The sequence below is a fragment of the Bufo bufo genome, chromosome 10, assembly GCF_905171765.1.
Source record: "Bufo bufo chromosome 10, aBufBuf1.1, whole genome shotgun sequence".
Classification (NCBI taxonomy): domain Eukaryota; kingdom Metazoa; phylum Chordata; class Amphibia; order Anura; family Bufonidae; genus Bufo; species Bufo bufo.
Window position 1 is genome coordinate 33,388,564 of NC_053398.1, and position 21,039 is coordinate 33,409,602.

The 21,039-nt window shown below is 44.2% G+C and overlaps 1 protein-coding gene across 1 annotated transcript in view; it reads right to left on the reverse strand.

The window, feature by feature from the left end:
• Positions 1 to 21,039, reverse strand: part of KCNQ1 (potassium voltage-gated channel subfamily Q member 1) — a 185,628-nt gene that overhangs the window by 16,744 nt on the left and 147,845 nt on the right. Inside the window, exons 4-13 of the mRNA XM_040410033.1 lie at positions 17,798 to 17,924; positions 16,703 to 16,781; positions 14,373 to 14,469; positions 11,901 to 12,041; positions 9,862 to 9,972; positions 9,103 to 9,198; positions 8,034 to 8,156; positions 3,562 to 3,700; positions 264 to 387; positions 85 to 160 (exon numbers count right to left, since the gene is read on the reverse strand). Coding sequence (XP_040265967.1) covers positions 85 to 160; positions 264 to 387; positions 3,562 to 3,700; positions 8,034 to 8,156; positions 9,103 to 9,198; positions 9,862 to 9,972; positions 11,901 to 12,041; positions 14,373 to 14,469; positions 16,703 to 16,781; positions 17,798 to 17,924 — 1,113 coding nt within the window. The remainder of the gene's footprint in view (positions 1 to 84; positions 161 to 263; positions 388 to 3,561; positions 3,701 to 8,033; positions 8,157 to 9,102; positions 9,199 to 9,861; positions 9,973 to 11,900; positions 12,042 to 14,372; positions 14,470 to 16,702; positions 16,782 to 17,797; positions 17,925 to 21,039) is intronic.

Consider the following 21,039-nt stretch of genomic DNA (forward strand, 5'->3'; position numbering starts at 1 on the left):
CACATGGAGCGTTATTTCTGGACTGCACACAACCGTGTGAAACAGCCCTTATTGATTTACTCCAGATCATGTAAAGGAACGCACCTGGAACTTTTTCTTTGCCACAAAATACTGCATTCTGCGAATAACTTTTATTGCCGCACGGTGATGCTCTCGTAGTCTGTTACAAAAGAAAAAATGTAGACATTTCAGAGTGCACACCCGACAAGCTTGCAATAAACTATTCACAATAATGTGTCACAAACCAACATACAAGTTCTTACTCTGATATGTGAGTTATTGGAGTCAGCAACGTATCTCCTTCCATATCAAGATCTTCCGTGAAACTGCTCGTTCTGATGAAAGGTCCGGTGCCGACATCCAACAGACCAAAGGTCTTTTTTGTTACTGTAGGGGTTAACACATTGGGGGGAATTTATCACAAGGGGAATATTTCCAGTCAGTTTTGCTTGAGTCTGTGTTGGCGTAATTAATGCCAAATTTATCAAATGTCGCATGTTGTTTGATAAATTGGTCTCATCCTTAGGGGGCATTCCCACGAACGTATCCTTTTTGCGGTCTGACAATTGTGGATCCGCAAAACTTGCATACCGGTTGGGTGCGTTCCACATTTTGAAGATTAGCACATCCTGCCCTTTCTTAGAAATGCCTATTGCGGTCGGCAAAACAGAAAAGAATAGGAAACAATCTATTTTTTTTGCGGAGCCGCGGAACAGACTTACGGCTGCGTACAACACATGGGTGTGCTGTCCGCATCTTTTGCGGCGTCTTTGAAATGAATGGGTTCACAAAGAAAAAAAGCGGAACGGATACCAACAAAACTATGGTCGTGTGAATGCCTCCTTAGACTCAACACTTTTGTCCAGAAAAGCTACTCCAGTTTTCCTACTCCACCCTCCTACCAAAGTGAGATTGTGACTTTTTTTTACTTTTTTAAATCTAAAACTTGTTACCATAGCTAACCTACATACTTCCCTATCCATATTTCTAAACTGGAGTGGTGTAAAAATGCAAAAAGTCACAAAATTGCTGCGCAAATAAGTCCAAAAAAATGAAGCCAGAATTCTGATAAATTAGGGTTATTGAGTATGAAAGAGTAGATTTAACATAATTTGTTTAAAGGGTTTTTCTGGGACTCATATATTGATGACCCATCCTCAGGATAGGTCATCAATATCGGACTGGTAAGGGTCTGACACCCCACATCCCAGCCGATCAGCTGTTTGAAGAGGCTTTATTGCTTTAACGAGCGTTATGGCCTTTGTCAAAGAATACCAAGCACAGCTCAGTACATGGTCTAGTGGCTGTGCTTGGTATTGCAGCCCAAGCCCGTTCAGATGACCGATGAATGTGACGTCACTGGCCTAGGAAGAGGTAGGCAGCAGCCACCGTTGCACCATGGCCTCTTCAAACAGCTGATCAGTAGGGGTGCCTTGAGTCAGACCCTCATCAATATATAAATCCCAGAAACCCCCTTTAACCAAGTCATGATCCCCTCTCTCCGATTCCTTTTTAACGTTTATAAAAAAAAAATGGAATGGGTAAAATTTTGTGTCTAAACTAAAAATAGGCAAAATGTATAGTATTTCACATAGAATGAAAGGGGTTTCCCCATTTGTTCAACCCATGTCTGTATGTATTCTTGTCAACATATAATCATTGGGACATTTAAGGTCACCATGGTACCGCCCAGAAACATTCCTAAAACACTTGGTAAGGCCTCCAAAAATGGCCACTTTTGGCTGGTATTTGCATAATATCTGCTCCTTTTAAGGTCAAGGTTTCAAGATTGTTCGGGAGAAATCAGGACTGTTGGTATACATGCTATATGTCCTATCAGGACAAATGGATGTCATAAGGGGAGGTCCCCATTGAGGGCCCTCCTCTATGAGCAAAAGCCAAGAGCCACTAACAGGCAGCAACTCTCACCCTGGCAAACTCAGGCTTTCATCACAGACATTTACAACATATCCACAGGATATGCTTTAGAAGCGCTTTCTTGAAGTAGGACCTGCATCTATCTCGAGAACAGAGGTCCCCCAACTTCTTCCAGATGGTCACTGGCTGCCCCCATCCATTGAAAGCAGAGGGGGAAGGTGTTACAGAAACAGTCAAGTCAGCCATGCTACACTGCATCTGTAACTTTCAGCATAGCAGAGTGAGCTCGGCTGTCTCCATGATTCTGGCCATCTCTGCCTTCAATCGTAGGCTGGATGCAGCCTCCTGGGCAGGGTTGGGGACATCAGTATCAGATTGGAGCAGATCCCAGAGGAGCGACCCTCATCTATTGGACAATTATGGCATATCCTGATGAGAATACCCCTTTAAGGGGTAGTCTATGGAGTTAACCCCTTTAATCTGCATGAAAAGTCAAACTACTTACACAAAAACCAAGCTATTCATTTTATGTTGTGCTGGTCCTGATTCATAGCCTGTATAATCTACAGCTGCAATCCAAATTCTGCTGGCTTCAGAGCTGCAATCTCCCAGCATTCCTTACTGGCTTCTATGGTTTGCATTATGGAGAGTGCACAGCATTTCAATGTAGGAAAAACGAATTGTCTGACTGTATTACAGAGTCTCAGATAAATTGCTAAGGAGCATTTATACGCCCCAGCAGAGTAGTCAATTATCGGGAAGGAACCATAATTGTCTGCTCGTCAGTGGAGGAAAGAGCTGCATTCACATGCAGCGATCACCTCCTCTGTATGGGGATGAGTGACGGCTACTCAATCGTCCTCATACAGATTCATTGTTTCTGGGCAGCAGATCGCTGTGCACAGTGCGATCTGCTGCCCAAAAACGATTACTTAGTTGTCCACATAAACGATGATTTTTTCCGGATGATCTGAGGCGCCTTTACATGGGCCGACTATCGGCAATGACCGATCATACCAACGTTCATTTTCGATAACTGGTCTCACAATTGCACTGTGTAAATCGGGCATTAGGAAGATGCCTGTCGACAAGCTTGTTGGCTGTTCGGAATCACAACCAGCCGAACTGTGAATGCAGCTCTGGACTATAACAGGCTGTAATGGAGGACCTGTACAAAATAACTAATGCAAAGTATTTGCAAAGTTACTAAACGTGTTATGTAGATTATGTACAAACATGTGCCGACCATAGGGCCCTCTGCATACGGACGAAGGACCCATTCATTTGATTCCACATCCAACAGTCCCGCACTGCAAAAAAGTAGTGCACGCGCTATTTTTTTGTGGTGCAGAAGCACGGACAGAAGACCATCAGAAACACTCCGTAGGACTTCCATGGGGTTCCGTGCCTCCGTTCCGCAACCGTTTGCATTGTGGACCCATTTAAGCGTCCGTATATCGTGGACCTGCAATACGGACACTGGCCGACAATGGTTGTGTGCATGAACCCTAAAGGGGAACATAGGTTTATAAGCGGCTCTTTAGCATTATATAAAGGTGATAGGACCTGCTCGGTTACTGTTCGGTCCACCAGCACTGCTGCGTGTACTGAAATCCAATAAGACTGAAAAGTCTTGGATACACTGCTGAAAATCAATAGCCTTCATAATAATTGTATTATTACCAGTGTTCTCATAAGCTTCCACTGAATAGCTGTCATTTTTTCGGTCATCTGTAACATGATCATATGTGATGTGTGGAATGTTTAGCATCTTCTCAGTGGTGCCTTCCTCTTTCTCTGTGCGCAATTTCTTCCTCTTAACCTAGGAACATATTTATCGTTACATACTGATGACAGACATGTAATAAAGCAAAAATCTAACTATCCGCCCAGGAATATGGATTTAAGCAATGCTTCATGCGAAACAATATGATAATAAATCTTTATCTGTAGTACTATTTATACGGCCGCCATGTAAATCAACGTGTGAATCATAAAGCAGTACTGATCCTTCACTGGCTAGCGAAAATATCCATTTGCAGCCAAAACATCTTAGGCCCCTTTCACACGGGCGAGATTTCCGCGCGGGTGCAATGCGTGAGGTGAACGCATTGCACCCGCACTGAATCCGGACCCATTCATTTCTATGGTGCTGTGCAGATGAGCAGTGATTTTCACGCATCACTTGAGCGTTGCGTGAAAATCGCAGCATGCTCCTCTTTGTGCGTTTTTCACGTAACGCAGGCCCCATAGAAGTGAATGGGGCTGCGTGAAAATCGCAAGCATCCGCAATTAAGTGCAGATGCGTTGCGATTTTCACGCACTGTTGCTAGGAGACGATCGGGATGGAGACCCGATCATTATTATTTTCCCTTATAACATGGTTATAAGTAAAAATAATAATTCTTAATACAGAATGCATAGTACAATACGGCTGGAGGGGTTAAAATAATAATAATAATAATTTAACTCGCCTTAATCCACTTGTTCGCCCAGCCCGGCTTCTCTTCTGTCTTCTTCTTTGCTGTGCACAGGAAAAGGACCTGTGGTGACGTCACTACACTCATCACATGGTCCGTCACATGATCCATCACCATGGTAAAAGATCATGTGATGGGCCATGTGATGAGCGCAGTGACGTCATCAAAGGTCCTTTTCCTGTGCACAGCAAAGATGAAGACAGAAGAGAAGCCGGGCTGCGCGAACAAGTGGATCAACATTTAACCCCTTTAGCCCTATTTTACTAAGCATATATTAAGAATGCTCTGTATTAGGAATGCTATTATTTTCCCTTATAACCATGTCATAAGGGAAAATAATACAATCTACACAACACCTAACCAAAACCCGAACTTCTGTGAAGAAGTTCGGGTTTGGGTACCAAACATGACGATTTTTCTCACGCGCGTGCAAATCGCATTACAATGTTTTGCACTAGCACGGAAAAATCGCGCATTTTCCCGCGACTCACCCGCATCTTATCCGGGCCAAAAACATGACGCCCGTGTGAAAGAGGCCTTAGTCTTTTATTCTACTCTGATATTTTTGGTCTTTTTTCACTAGCACAAAGCAGAAAACAGACCTATTTAGACACCATAAAAAAAATGGAAAGGCATTATGATGTTGTCATTGCCTGGCAGAGGGTACAGAGGTGGCAGAAAGAGCCGATTCTCTAGGAGTAAGGCAACGCCCCCGTTGCTCCTAGAGGCTCATTTGCATATATTAAGACATATTTTTTCTCAGCAATGCGGGCACATATGAACATGGGACCAACACAGATGTCTTCAGCTTCCAAGCGCACATGTAACAGGTCAGCCAGTGTCATAGGTACAAATCTGCTGACAGATGCCCTTTAAATGTTATTTTAATGTTCAGTAATTCAGCAACATGAAAAACTAGTTACTTTTGTAATTTCCTTTCTATTATGAAAATGCTTCAGTTGTCAGATATTCCCTTTACTTCATGACCCCCTGATGTTTAATCTGTATAGTACCGTGCTTGTCCACCTATTGGGCTGGATGAGCATGGTCGCACAGTCTCAGTTTCATCCTTCACCTGCCACCAGCTGTATCTAGTGTAGACGGTGCCAGTTACAGGAAAAGAGCTGCTGCAGAAAGGAAACACCCCCTGAGCTGTGATAGAAAGAGAGCTGAAGCAGAAAACGTACACCCCTGTGCTGTGATAGGACAAGAATTACAATAGAGAAGACACGCCCTCTGAGCTGTCATAGGAAGAGAGCTGCAGCTGAAGAGACAACTCTAAGCTGTGATTAGGAGGGAGCAGCAGCAGAAGAGATACCCCAAAGCTGTGATTAGGAGGAAGCTGCAGTAGAAAGTACACACCCCCTGAACTACAAGCCTGAAATAAATGAATGCAAGCAATTAATGGGGAGATCTCTGGATCCATGTGAGGTACAGGGCTGGTTCTAGCTTTGTTAAAAAGAGATCATCATGTACTATATGATGTCTGAGTTTCATTTTTTTAACATCTGTACTGACATAATCCCTTTAAATGAGTGCTATAGAGCATCAGTTATAACGAGTATCTGTCAAAGTTCCACTATTTTTGTCAGACAAAAAAATATTAGAGCCAATGGATGACTGATAGAAACAAGAGGTGTTCCAATTCTATCCGACATTCAATCCATTTACCAGATCACCTTCTATCAGATCATCGAAGCAGCTGCTCAACAATCCGTTTCTAAATTACATCGTTCCTCGACACACCAGATACTCTACTTTTTCAAGAAATGCCCCTCTGACTCCACAGAGTAGATGTCCCTTGGTTGCCTTCCAGCCTTGCCATCTATAGTGTTGCTGATAACTGTAGTACTTGTAGGAAGACGATCCTCAGGCAAAAAGCAAGAACCTTTTCATGAGTGCTATGGGTAACAAATACAATCAAATATAGTATAAAACCACATTCACAAGTAAAAGCAAAGGGTAAAATTCAAAATGAAGGCCAAGTTCCAGCCCAATGCTAGGTTTCTCCCTTAAGAAGAAACTGAAAGGGTGAAACCCAGGGTTGGAACGTGGCATGCCACACACCGTTGTATTAATATTAATGAGCTTGTTTAAAGGGGTTGTCCGGGTTCAGAGCTGAACCCGGACATACCCTTATTTTCACCGAGGCAGCACCCATGATTTTGGCATCGGAGCATCTCATGCTCCGATGTGCTCCCTTGCCCTGCGCTAGATTGCGCAGGGCACAGGCTGTTTTGTTTACAAGAACACACTGCCGGGCGGAAGCTTCCGCCCGGCAGTGTGTTCGGTGACGTCATCGGCTCTGATGGGCTTGCTTTAGCGCTGCCTTAGCCGTTTTATTAGCTAGGGCAGAGCTAAAGCCCGCCCATTAGTGCCAGTGACGTCACCGGGCTTCCTGGCAGCCCCATGGAGAGCCCGGTACGTCACCGGTACTCTTGAAAATGCCTTTGCCCTGCGCGATTTAGCTCCGATGCTCAAGTCAGGAGGGAGGCCTGGGTGAAAATGGAGGTATGTCCGGGTTCAGCTCTGAACCCGGACAACACCTTTAACTTTTAGGTGTATAATAAAAATGCATTCTTTGTACAAGTGGTTGTGGTTTCACAATATGTACGATTGTGTCTGATGCCCGCAGCATTTATGGACCATCCAGGATAGTCTTCTTGGAGTATTACAGGAATCAACAACACTAATCACAGAAAGGTGGAGACACATCCAAGTGGGGTTTAGTTAAGAGTTAAAGGCGGTGTCCGAGTTAAAATAAAAAATGTACATGTGCTAAAATAAGAAAAGAAGCCGTACTAACCCCCTTGTCTCCTCTCTCGCTTCCAGCGATGCACTGTGGACCTCCCTGCTGCTGAAGTCCTCTCCCTGGCTGCAGTGGGGATGTTCCATCCCCACAGGTCACCATGCATTGGCCATAGCTGTGACCTGTGTTGACAGTTCATCACCACTACTGCCAGGAAAAGCAACTGGAAAGACTGGAGCACAGCACATGAAGCAGCAGGGGAGAAAGGGAATACATATGTATTCTTTTTTTTTTAGACCTTTTAATTTAAAGTAGCCCTCCCACAAAAACTGTTTTATTCTCTGACCTGTTAGAAAGGCACATCATGTAAACTGTAGTGAAGGTAATCTTCACACCAGTGACTGTATTTGTGAGTTATAACCTCCCTTCTGATGCTCAGCTGTGTCATGTGACCAGCAATCTGCCTCTCTAGCATCTTATGTGTGGACAGGAAGTCAGTTTCTCCATGTATTCCTATGGGAGCCTCAATGTAATGCTCCTAGGATTTCTTGTCCTGTCTCATTTGGAGATCAGAGTGCGTGTCACATGAAACAGCTGAGGATCAGAAGGAAGGTTATAACTCACAAATACAGACACTGGTGAGAAGATTACCTTTTACTACAGATTACATCATGCACCTTTAGAGGGACATTTCATCAAACAATGGCTTTGGTTGACTGGTAGGGTAACTTTTTTATGTTTTATACTGCAGATGTAGAATGTGTTTTATTGCTAAAATTTCTCCTTGACAGCATTAGATGTCTAGTCTGTGCCCCTCGGTCAGCAGTAATTCCTATTGCATCAAATCTATTTCTTTTAAATTTAAATTGAGTCTTAAATATCTTTTCAGTGACCAGTCACTAGGTTTCAGGAAAAGCATACTTTACCAATACAGTTTTCTTTGGTTTTGGGCTAGGAGACACGACTTGCTGATTGCGTGGTGCCTTCCTGATATACATTTTCCATGTTACAGAATCTGGATTTTCAGCTGCATAACATCTCCATGCTGTCTGGAGACAGAAGACACCAACATTACTTAGATCTCCATGCAAAAGAGAGGACACCGGGTATTATAAAGACCATGTCATCACATTTCCACAACGGAACAATGCTAGGGGTTGGTTCTGTTTCATCAATAGAAGGGAGATTGGAGGCCCATTCTTCCTAAGGTTCCTGAAAATTGGCCAAAAAAATTAGCCGTGTAATAGGGCCTTAAGTTTTCAGCTTAAAAGAGTTGGCCACCTTTTGTTTTGTTTTTTGGGCAAACCCCCTCCTGGGCAGATCAGCAAAGGGTAGCATATTTACCAGCTGGCTGCTGCTGGGTTTCCCCAGCCTCAATTGTACCGCTCGGACCCTCCACCGTCAACATCCACTTTGATGCCACTGCAGTGATGGCTTGCCTCCTTGTGTGACCAATTGATATGGCACAAGGGGAGTAGGTCACCGCTGCAGCAGCATGAAAGCAGATGTTGACAGCAAGGGACTCGAGCAAGGTCAGCCCAGGAGAGGTTTGCCAAAAATCCTCCAGAAGATGAATAACCCCTTTAAGTGCAGCTGTTGATAATAAACAGAATTTCAGCAGGTATTATCTGCTGCATCTAAAGCCAACAAGATTTTGTATGCTATGGGTAGAGGTCAATCTTTGCAACTAAAGGAGCTAATCTCAAAATACTAAAGTGCTAATTTAACGTGTGAACCGTAGAGTTATCAAACCTACTTCCAAAGGGATCGGCGATGGCAGAAAATTAGAGTAGTTTCAAGAAAGGTTTTCATATTTTGCTTGAAGAACACAGTATGTAGGGTTAATAGTATTTTAGCAAGTGGGTATTCTATCTGCTTAGTAAATTACCACAAGTACACTATAATCCTGTGCATATAATTACTAGATGTAACCTTGCCACCTTCTTCTAGTTAGCCCCTGAATTGGCAATTGTCAACCCTCTATAGATTTGCTACCTGAATCAGCGATGCGGCTGCAGGAATCTGACGGTTAAAATGCTTCTGTCTTTGCTTCTGTTGTACCTTTAAGGCGAAACCGGAGCCTAGAATACCCTGAAGAAAGATTAAACATGAATAGATTGTTAAAAAAGCGATTATTTACGAAGAAGCTACCATAATACAACAGTGGTTCCTAAAGAGGATCTTTAGACCATAGATGTCTCACAGGTCACATAGGTGGGTCATAGAAGAACATCAAGTAGGACTTAGATGCTGTCAGACTCAAAACCTTTCAGAGATGATAAAGTAGGATGGAATTCCAGGGGTAAAGAAGAGGCGTTGTGAAAAGGGGCAGAGAAGTAGCGTCTGAGGACAGAGGCTTATGTGAAAAGAGTGAAACAGAGGCTCCATATGCATGTATGGAGGCTGCGTATGGGAAAAGGAAGACATATGAGGAGCACATATGGGGAGAAGGACGGAGTGTGTGTTGAAGTGAGGAGCAACAAGAGATTAAGGCCATGCACAATATTGGAGGGGAAGGAGGAGGATTTGAACAAGAACGAAGTGAGAAGAGGTAGTGTTGACATAGCGGAGGGGACGTGTGAGGTTGTGTGCAGGGAACCAAGGTAATGGGTATAATAAAGTAAAAAAGAGGTTGTGAAACACTTGTTAAAAGCTCAAAGTAATAAACGTTCAAAGAATTTGGTGAATGTTCAATTGAACTCAATCTGTCATATGCTTTTTTGATAACTCTACGGAAAAAAAAAAAGCTCATACCGCTGGCAATGCGAAGAATGAGATGGCGAAGACAGAAAAGCAGGATGCTATTGTTTTCCCAATCCATGTCTGGGGAACTTTGTCTCCATAACCAATGGTTGTAACTGTGACCTAGAGGGAAGCATATGTTGTTTAAGCAGTACATGGGAATACAGTCTACCGCAGATGATATGTTGTATTCGTATCTGGGTATATTTGTCTATATAGCAATCTACAAAGCAACTAGGAGTCCAATGTACTTGATTATTTTCAAGAAAATAACATACTGTATTCCGGGTAGCGATGTAGAACACAAATACAAATTTAAAGGGATTTTCTGGGATTTTGATTACCTATCCTCAGGATAGGTCATTAGTATCAATAGGTCTATCTAATCTAATTGGTGGGGGTCTGACTACTGGGACCCCAGCCAATCAGCTGTTTGAGAAGCCACCGGTGCCGCAACTTTCTCCGCGCTTAACAAGCACAGCACCATACATTTGATAGCGATGTTGAACACAAATACAAATTTAAAGGGATTTTCTGGGATTTTGATTAACTATCCTCAGGATACGTCATTAGTATCAATAGGTCTATCTAATCTAATTGGTGGGGGTCTGACTACTGGGACCCCAGCCAATCAGCTGTTTGAGAAGCCACCGGTGCCGCAACCTTCTCCGCGCTTAACAAGCACAGCACCATACATTTGATAGTGACTGTGCTTGGTTTTGCCCTCAGCCCCATTCACTGCAATGGGGCTATGTGCAATACCAGGCGCAGCCGCTATACAATGTATGGCGCTGTGCTTGGTAAGCATGGAGAAGGTTGCGGCACTCACAGGAGCTCTGGTGCTTTCTCAAACAGCTGATTGAAGGCAGTCTTGGGTGTGAGACCCCCAATGATCACATACTGAGGACTTAGGGCTCATACACACGACCATAGGTATTTTGCGATCCACAAAAAATACTGATGATGTCCATGTGTATTCCGTATTTTGCGGAACGGAACAGCTGGCCCCTAATAGAACAGTACTATCCTTGTCCGTAATGCGGACAGTAATAGGACATGTTCTTTTTTTTTGCGGAATGGACATATGGAAACGGAATGCACACAAAGTAAACGGGAAGAAAACACGTTTGCGTGAATGAGCCCTTATCCTGAGGACAGGTCATCAGTTTTAAAATCCTAGAAAACCCCTTTAAACCTCTTAGTCTACTTAGCAACCGCTGGTAATGGCCTCCATATTGGCTGGAGCCTAATCTTATAGTAATGTGCCTGGTGATATAGTAGGATTACTTAAACATAATTAAATCTTAGATATACCCAGGATGCAATATCTGGATGTGGACTCCTCATGTATCTAGATAAAGGTTTGATTTTCGAGCTCTAGAGTATCTTAATTGTCTCCAGATGGTATGTTGTGAAGACGTATAGATCTATGTTTCAGAATCCTATTGGCTCACTTATATTTTCAGGTTGTAAGGGTAACACCCAGGTTTAAAAAAAAAAATGGATGAGCTTGGGGATCTGAGGGTCTTTGACAAGGGCCAGTTGTGATGACTAGAAGATTGGGTCAAAGCACCTCCAAAATATCACATCTTCGGGGGTGTGCTCAATATGAGGTGCTTAGTAACTACCAAAAGAGTCCAAGGGAGAACAACCATGTGATACTCTGGGCAACATTCTGCTGGGAAACATTGGCCCATGTGAATTTTATCATGACACATGTCACCTACTTAAATGTTGTTGTAAATCAAGTACATCCCTTCATGGCAGCGGTATTCCCTAATGGTATAATGTGCCCTGCCACACTGCAAAAATTATTCCAGAATGGCGTGAGGAACATGATGCGTTGAGTTGGCCTTCAAATTCCCAAAATCTCAATCCGATTGAGCATCTGTGGGACGTGCTGGAAAAAAACTAGTCGATCCATAGAGGCCCCACCTCATAGCTTACAGGACTACTGCTAACATCTTGGTGCAAGGTACCACAGGACAACTTCAGAGGCCTTGAAAGACCATGACTCAATTTCCAAAGTATTTGATATGAGGTTTACTTACTACTCCCCACCACAGAGCATCAGCGTAGCTGCCAAACTGATATTCTCCAGACGAATCAACTGCATCTTTTTCAGCCAGGTACACAAAGTATGAAGAGAAAATTAAGCCAAGGAATCCAATGTAGAGAGTGGTTATCAGTTCCTGCAAGAGAAATCACAAATTCAACAGCTTAGAATGCAACGGAAAAAAAAAAGCTTGATAATCTACTATTAGGCTTATTGCACACGACAGTATATTTTCACGGTCCGCAAAACAGGGTCCCGTTTTTCCGTGATCCGTGACCGTTTTTTCGTCCGTGGGTCTTACTTGATTTTTGGAGGATCCACGGACATGAAAAAAAAGTCGTTTTGGTGTCCGCCTGGCCGTGCGGAGCCAAACGGATCCGTCCTGAGTTACAATGCAAGTCAATGGGGACGGATCCGTTTGACGTTGACACAATGTGAAGTCAGGAGTTAATATACCATTGGATCGGAGTTTTCTCCAATCCGATGGTATATTTTAACTTGAAGCGTCCCCATCACCATGGGAACGCCTCTATGTTAGAATATACCGTCGGATTTGAGTTACATCGTGAAACTCAAATCCGACAGTATATTCTAACACAGAGGCGTTCCCATGGTGATGGGGACGCTTCAGGTTAGAATATACTAAAAGAACTGTGTACATGACTGCCCCCTGCTGCCTGGCAGGTGCTGCCAGGCAGCAGGGGGCAGACCCCCCCGCCCCCCCCCCTGTAGTTAACACATTGGTGGCCAGTGCGGCCGCCCCCCCCCCTCCCTCCCTTGTAGTTAACACATTAGTGGCCAGTGGGCCCCCCCCTGTAGTTAACACATTGGTGGCCAGTGCGGCCACCCCCCCCCTCCCTTGTAGTTAACACATTAGTGGCCAGTGGGGCCCCCCCTGTAGTTAACACATTGGTGGCCAGTGCGGCCGGCCCCCCCCCCCTCCCCTGTAGTTAACTCGTTGGTGGCCAGTGGGCCCCCCTCCCTCCCCTGTAGTTAACTCGTTGGTGGCCAGTGGGCCCTCTCCCCTCCCTCCCCCTCCTAATTAAAATCTCCCCCCCTATAATTGGTGGCAGCGGAGTGTACCGATCGGAGTCCCAGTTTAATCGCTGGGGCTCCGATCGGTAACCATGGCAACCAGGACGCTACTGCTGTCCCGGTTGCCATGGTTACTTAGCAATTTGTAGAACCATTATACTTACCTGCGAGCTGCGATCTCTGCGTCCGGCCGGGAGCTCCTCCTACTGGTAAGTGACAGGTCATGTCACTTACCAGTAGGAGGAGCTCCCGGCCGGGCCTGTCACTTACCAGTAGGAGGAGCTCCCGGCCGGACGCAGAGATCGCAGCTCGCAGGTAAGTATAATGGTTCTACAAATTGCTAAGTAACCATGGCAACCGGGACAGCAGTAGCGTCCTGGTTGCCATGGTTACCGATCGGAGCCCCAGCGATTAAACTGGGACTCCGATCGGTACACTCCGCTGCCACCAATGATAGGGGGGAGATTTTAATTTGGAGGGGGAGGGAGGGGAGAGGGCCCACTGGCCACCAACGAGTTAACTACAGGGGAGGGAGGGGGGCCCACTGGCCACCAACGAGTTAACTACAGGGGAGGGGGGGCCGGCCGCACTGGCCACCAATGTGTTAACTACAGGGGGGGGCCCACTGGCCACTAATGTGTTAACTACAAGGGAGGGGGGCCGGCCGCACTGGCCACCAATGTGTTAACTACAGGGTGGGGCCCACTGGCCACTAATGTGTTAACTACAAGGGAGGGGGGGGGGCGGCCGCACTGGCCACCAATGTGTTAACTACAGGGTGGGGCCCACTGGCCACTAATGTGTTAACTACAAGGGAGGGGGGGGGGCGGCCGCACTGGCCACCAATGTGTTAACTACAGGGGGGGGCTGCCCCCTGCTGCCCACCTGCCAGGCAGCAGGGGGCAGTCATGTACACAGTTCTTTTAGTATATTCTAACCTGAAGCGTCCCCATCACCATGGGGACGCCTCTGTGTTAGAATATACTGTCGGTTCTGAGTTTTCACGAAGTGAAAACTCAGCTATGAAAAAGCTTTTATGCAGACGGATCTTCGGATCAGTCTGTATAAAAAGTAACCTACGGCCACGGATCACGGACACGGATGCCAATCTTGTGTGCATCCGTGTTCTTTCACGGACCCATTGACTTGAATGGGTCCGTGAACCGTTGGCCGTGAAAAAAATAGGACAGGTCATATTTTTTTCACGGCCAGGAAACACGGATCACGGATGCGGCTGCAAAACGGTGCATTTTCCGTTTTTTCCACGGACCCATTGAAAGTCAATGGGTCCGCGAAAAAAAACGGAAAACGGCACAACGGCCACGGGTGCACACAACGGTCGTGTGCAGGAGGCCTTATTTTGTACTTAGGACAACATGATTGATCATATTGCTGTAGAATTTACTTTCCATCCAGATTTGATGCAACATACCTGTCTGTGTATGAAAACCACTGATCCAAGTAATCTCCATGTCCCTCCTTGTCGGTCCACATGTAACATTCGTAGTATCTGCAGAAATCGGATTCCCCTGTAGAACCACAGCAATATAAATTTATAGACAATTTTCATGGCTGAATTATGACTCTGAACAAGCTCAGAGTTGTTAGCATGCATAACATGGCATCCAGGGAAGATTAACCCATCTTCCAAGTCCCATTGGATGCCACACTATTGAGATATTACTGTACCTCTGCAGTACAGCACTGTGTGGCGGTATTAAGCATCAGCAGACTTCTCATAGATTGCCACATGGTCTCTGTGTACACGCCACATGTGCAAGCCCTTACATAAACAGGTTGTCCAAGTAATACAAAATTATTTACAAAAGTCTTCGAAAAGTGTAAAAAATTATTTTAAAAAAAAAAACATACTCCCCCCCTCACCGCTCCCCTGCTGCTACCATTCCAACCTTTCTCCAGCCCCCCATGGATCTCTACTTCCTGATGCTTCTCAACAGGCAAGAAAAGCCAGCCTAGCCAATCACTGGCCACAGCGGTGACCCACTTCAGCCAGTGATTGGCTGAAAAGGCAATTCCTATGTGTCGAGGGGCAACAGAAGTAGAGACCAGAGGGGGACCAGAGAAGGGTCTAAATGGCTGCGGCAGGGGATCGGTGTGGTGAGTATGCTTTCATTTTATTTTTTTACACCATTCTAAGATTTTTTTTAACAATGAGTAGTGCGTGGACATCCTCTTTAAACTTTCTCTCTCTGGTAGCTTCATGTAATTATACCTTGCTGTAATGAAAACCAGCTCTCCATGTATAGATTTCTTGGTGAGATGATGGTGGGATAGTGCTTGTACAAGGCAGCTAGTGAGATTCGGATACTTCATCCAAAGTCGCTTCGTTCAAAACTTCGGAAAAATACTGTACGGAGATTAGTCTCCTTACAATATTAGAATATATGGGCTCCGATGTGCCGAAGAAGTCGCATGTGACTTCGTTTAATAACTTCGGTAATTTATTTCTTAAAGTGTAAAACCACTTTAAAACTTGAAACTAAACTCGGCTTCAGTGCCAATTAGTACCTCGGAACCGAAGCAGAGTTCGGTTTCAAATTTTAAAGTGGTTTTCCACTTTAAGAAATAAATTACTGAAGTCACGCGCGACTTCTTGAATACCTTGCTTCGGCTCATAGGAGCCCATACATTCTAATACTGTACAGAGACGAATCTCCGTACAGTATTATTCTGAAATTTTGAACAAAGTGACTTCGGATGAAGCATCCGAATCTTGCTTCGCTCAACACGAACAGCAGCCAATCTCAACAAGAGGATCTGCAGGTTAACGGTCTATGCACACAGCAGTGCTGTTTACTTTTATTTTCCATTCTTCGTTAAATCCACACCATAAGGCTACATGCACACGAACGTTGTTTGTTTCCGTGTCCGTTCCGTTTTTTTCGCGGATAGGATGCGGACCCATTCATTTCAATGGGTCCTCAAAAAATGCGGACAGCACACCGTGTGCTGTCCGCATCAGTATGTCCCGTAAAAAAAAAAAAAAAAAAATCGAACATGTCCTATTCTTGTCCGTTTTAGGCATTGCTACAATGGATCCGCAAAAAAAAATAAACGGATGGCATACAGATGTCATCCGCTTTTTTTTGCGGATCTGCAATTTGCAGACGGCAAAACACATACGGTCGTGTGCATGTAGTCTAATACGAATGCGTTACTTGCAGATTTTGTCACGGATTTTGACGCATATCTATCCCTTTGCATTGCAAAAGGTGAAATCTGCACTGAAAATCCGCACAAACAATTGACATGCTGCACATTAAAAAAATCCACACTGATGGTCAATTTCCAAGCTGAACATTTCCGCACCGTGCCGATGGATCGACTTAGTTGGCTCTTTAATGCGCTGCGGATTGTCTGTGCATAATACACCCCGTGTTCCTATACCCTAAAACATGGCTATACAATGCAGCTGAGCAGCAACAAGACACCACAGCGAAACTGGAGTCACTGTCTGCTGCAGAGGTTTCTGTAAATCTGCTGCAGAGGTTTCAGGGATTACATGTGTTTTTTGCTGCAGAAATGGCTGCGGATGTCACCATCCAGGGTGGAGAGGCACAGCATAAACTGACGTGCTGCAGATTTTTGTGCACATTTTCTTAAAATCTCCTCCATTTTGCTGGTACTGTACAATATCCTCCTTGTGTGAACCCACCCTAATGGTGGAAGTAAAGTAATAACTGAGAGCTCATACAAAAAATTCACTTTGTTCTAATAAGATGCATACAAACAAAACTTTACCTTATAGCAGACGTTGCAAAAACCTGCCCATTTGATCCTACACAAAGGACTATGACAGAAGCTACAACAACAATTAAATCTGCAACGTAAAAAAGATTAACATTAACAGGTCGAAAGTTTCATAGAGTAAGTCACTTTCTGGACTTGCACTGACAAATATGGCTTCACGTTTTGCAGTTGCATTTATATAAAGCCCCATTCACACAACCACATCCATTTTGCGGTCCGCAAATTATGGATACCAGTCACGTGCGTCCCGCATTTTGCAGTCTCGCACATTCCGCCCTACGTTAGAGATGCCTATTCTATTCTAGTCGGCAAAAAGGACGAGAATAGGACATGTTCCATCTTTTTTGCTGGGCCGTGGAATGGACATACGGATGCGGACAGCACACAGTGTACTGTCTGTATCTTTTACGGCCCCGTTTAAATGAAAGGGTCCGCATCTGATCCGAAAAAAATGAGTATGGGATGCGGACAGAAAATATGGTCGTGTGAATGGACCCTAAGGTGTATTTTGCCTTCCTCTAGATCAACTTTGTAGGATAACAGGCTGAAACGAATGGACATGTGTTTTTTCAGCCTTACACACTATATTACATTCATTTTTGGCGATTTGTTTTTACATTTTTCCATGTCACTATCTATATTTTGTTTAAAAAAAAACTCAAATTCAGCAGTTTTCACATTGGACACTAAGCCTAATAATATGAAAAACCCTTCCTATTCCGCAGAGGCAGGATTGTCTCTGTAAAGATAAAATTGGATCCATAATTTTTAATAGTTGATGGTCACAGTGTACCTTCTCCCCCTCACTGCACAATGATATCGGCACATGACACGGAGCATGCCTAGATTGCTCTCCTCTATTGTACCTAGAGCTGCTGTAAAGCATGTCTCTAAATGCTGTTAACAGCAGCTTGGCCAAGATGCCTGCCCCAATAATCTTTCATGGAAATATATATATTTTTTTAAAAATATAAAAATATATAAAAAAAGTTTATAAAAAAAAAAAATATTGTATTACCATTAATTGGTAAAATACGTACAGCAGGTGATAGGTTTCCTTTAATAAAAAAAATGTGTCCCACATACCTATAACAGAAATAGGTTTCCTAGCAAAGCGAAATCTTCCCCATATTCCCACATATTTGCTTCGACAACCAGCAGACCACAATCTGACAACATATTCTGTTCCAAAGAATACCACCAGCACAATTTCCTGGAATTAAAAATAGACAGATATTTTATTAGTAGGTTATAAAGAGAGACATGTTTTATGTATAATCAAAGTTAATGACCTGATTAGAGATGAGCATATTTCTTTAAATTAGTTTTGGGTGTGGATCGCCAAATTTTTCCCCAAAAATTCATTTTGGGCACAAATCGAATTTACCTTAATCAAAGTGCTGAGAGAGAGAATTTACAGAGAAATAGAGAGAAAGAGACGCGCAAAATACTTCTCTGAGTGAGACATGAAAGTCAGTTCTCTTTCTAAAAGGACAAGAGTACTGAATAATGTCCCAGTATTATGCTTCTCTGAATGACACATGCAAGTCAGATTTTCCCATGGTGGTAGCCTTGAACTGTTCAATCAGGGATTTTCCATAATGAGATCTTCCCCTGGTGGTAGCCTTGAACTGTTTAATCAGTGCTTTTTCCTAAAGGAAAGCTAATTTATATGCCTTTGGGTTATTGGAAAATATATTCAAATAAGCTTTTTTTTTTTTTAAAAAAGAAAAGAACACTCAACCTATCTGATGCTAGCAGAAGTAAGATATGTTAATTTGCATATCATTTTTCCAAGAAACGCATATCAGTGTTGGCTGGACTATATTATGCCTCATACATACTAGGTGGTCTCCCTAATGAGAAAGAGCCAGAAGCGAGAAGTCTCCCATATAAATACACGCACCCTGAATTCTGCACTGCAACCAAATTTACTATTTAAACAGCAAAGTCGAGAATTTACCAGGGCAAGTCTTGATGGATGTAGAAGTTGGGCAAGAAATTGCAGGATGTGGATAGTATCGAAGTCAATGGGAGATATGGGATTCACTAGGCTGATGCCTGTATATTGCGGACCCGCTGTTTGTGGTCTGCAATACAAATGGCCCATGATAGTGTGAATGAGCCATAAAGGGGTTGTTCCATCTGGGACATTTATAGCATATAGATAAGATATGACAAACATCAGATGGGTATGGGTAACACCTTTGGGGCCCGCTCCCGTCTCAAAAACTGGGCCTTGAAGTGAATGGATCACCATCCTCTCCATTCACTGCTATGGGACTTCTTGCTTACTTTTGGAGGGCCCATAAAAGTGCATGGACGGTGGTCATGCATACACACCTTTCTCTCCGTTCACTTCAGAGACCTGTTGTCATGATAGGAGCTGGTCCTAGCCCTATTGATAAGCCATAAACAACAGAAACCAGAAGTTGGGTCAATAAATATATAACAGCAAACTGGTTGTAGTCTTATAAGCCAAACCCATTTGTTGATGACGACCACCTCAGACCACATACAGACTACGTACATTTCATAGCCAACTTTTTCAAGGGGTACTGACTTGGTAAGGGCTAAATCAAGAAGAGAAGAAACTAAACACATGCAACAATTTATCAAAAACTACCTTTGGTAATTGGTGACACACAGGGCCGGTGCAAGGAGTTTTGCCAACACAAGCTAAGCTACATTTTGGCGCCCCCCGCCCCAGAAGTTCAACTCTATGGTTCAGTTGACCCATTGTTGTCCGTTTGTTGCAGCCCTCTGTCACATAACCCCCATGTCAGATTTCTCCCCCTCAAGGTCTCAATGTCACATTTTTCCCCCTCCATGTCAAATCACCTATGTCACATCAGCCCTCCTTGTCACATTTCCCCGCTCGTTTTTACATAATCCCCTCTGTCACATCACCCCCATTTCACATTTCTCCCCCTCCATGTCAACTTTCTCCCCCTCCATGTCACATTTCTCCCCCTCAAGGTCTCAATGTCACATTTTTCCCCCTCCATGTCAAATCACCTATGTCACATCAGCCCTCCATGTCACATTTCCCCCCTCCTTTTTACATAATCCCCTCTGTCACATCACACCCATGTCACATTTCTCCCCCTCCATGTCACATTTCTCCCCCTCAAGGCCTCAGTCACATTTTTCCTCCTCCCTGTCAAATCGCCTGTCACATCAGCCCTCCATGTCGCATTTCTCCCCCTCCTTGTCACATTTCACCCCCTCAATGTCACATTTCTACCCCTCCAAACCATGTCACATCACCCCCTTCGTGTCACATCATGATCACATCATTACCCCCTATTGTGTCACATTCCGTTCCCCCCCATGGCACATCATCTCCCCCGGCCCCATCCCCATGTCACAGACTACAGACATTGTCCCCCCTCCCATCATGTCACGGTCACCATCCCCCCCCCTCCATTTTTGACTGTTGTTTGTGTAATAATTTTTTTAAAACACATTTATGCCGTGCACTCATCAGTGATCACCTACCCACCTGTCCTGCTGCTACGGCAATCTGGCTGTGTGCGAGTCAGACTCACAGACACAGTCGGCTACAGTCCCTGCTGCCGCTGCGCCACTCGCCAGTCACACACCGCTGGCCTGACCCTGTGACTGTGTTGCCGTGCTGCCGGGTCCGTGCCGCTCTGTGAGTGAGGACCAGGGTCGCACGGCACACGCAGGCTGGGACGGGCGGCCGGCGGCGCTACTCACAAGTAAGTGATTTAAAAAAATATATACAGTCATGTGAAAAAATTAGGACACCCTTTGAAAGCATGTGGTTTTTTGTAACATTTTTAATAAATGGTTATTTCATCTCCGTTTCAACAATACAGAGAGATTAAAGTAATCCGACTAAACAAAGAAAACTGAAGAAAAGTCTTTTCAAGATCTTCTGTAAATGTCATTCTACAAAAATGCCTATTCTAACTGAGGAAAAAGATAGGACACCCTTGCCCCTAATAGCGAGTGTTACCTCCTTTGGCTGAAATAACTGCAGTGAGACGGTTCTTGTAGCCATCTACCAGTCTTCGACATCGGTCTGAGGAAATTTTACCCCACTCCTCAATGCAGAACTTTTTCAGCTGTGAGATGTTTGAGGGGTTTCTTGCACGTACAGCCCTTTTTAAGTCACCCCACAGCATCTCAATGGGATTCAAATCTGGACTTTGACTTGGCCATTCCAGGACTCTCCATTTCTTCTTTTTCAGCCAATCTTTGGTTGATTTACTAGTATGTTTTGGGTCATTGTCATGTTGCATGGTCCAGTTCCGCTTCAGCTTTAATTTTCTAACTGATGGTCTCACATGTTCTTCAAG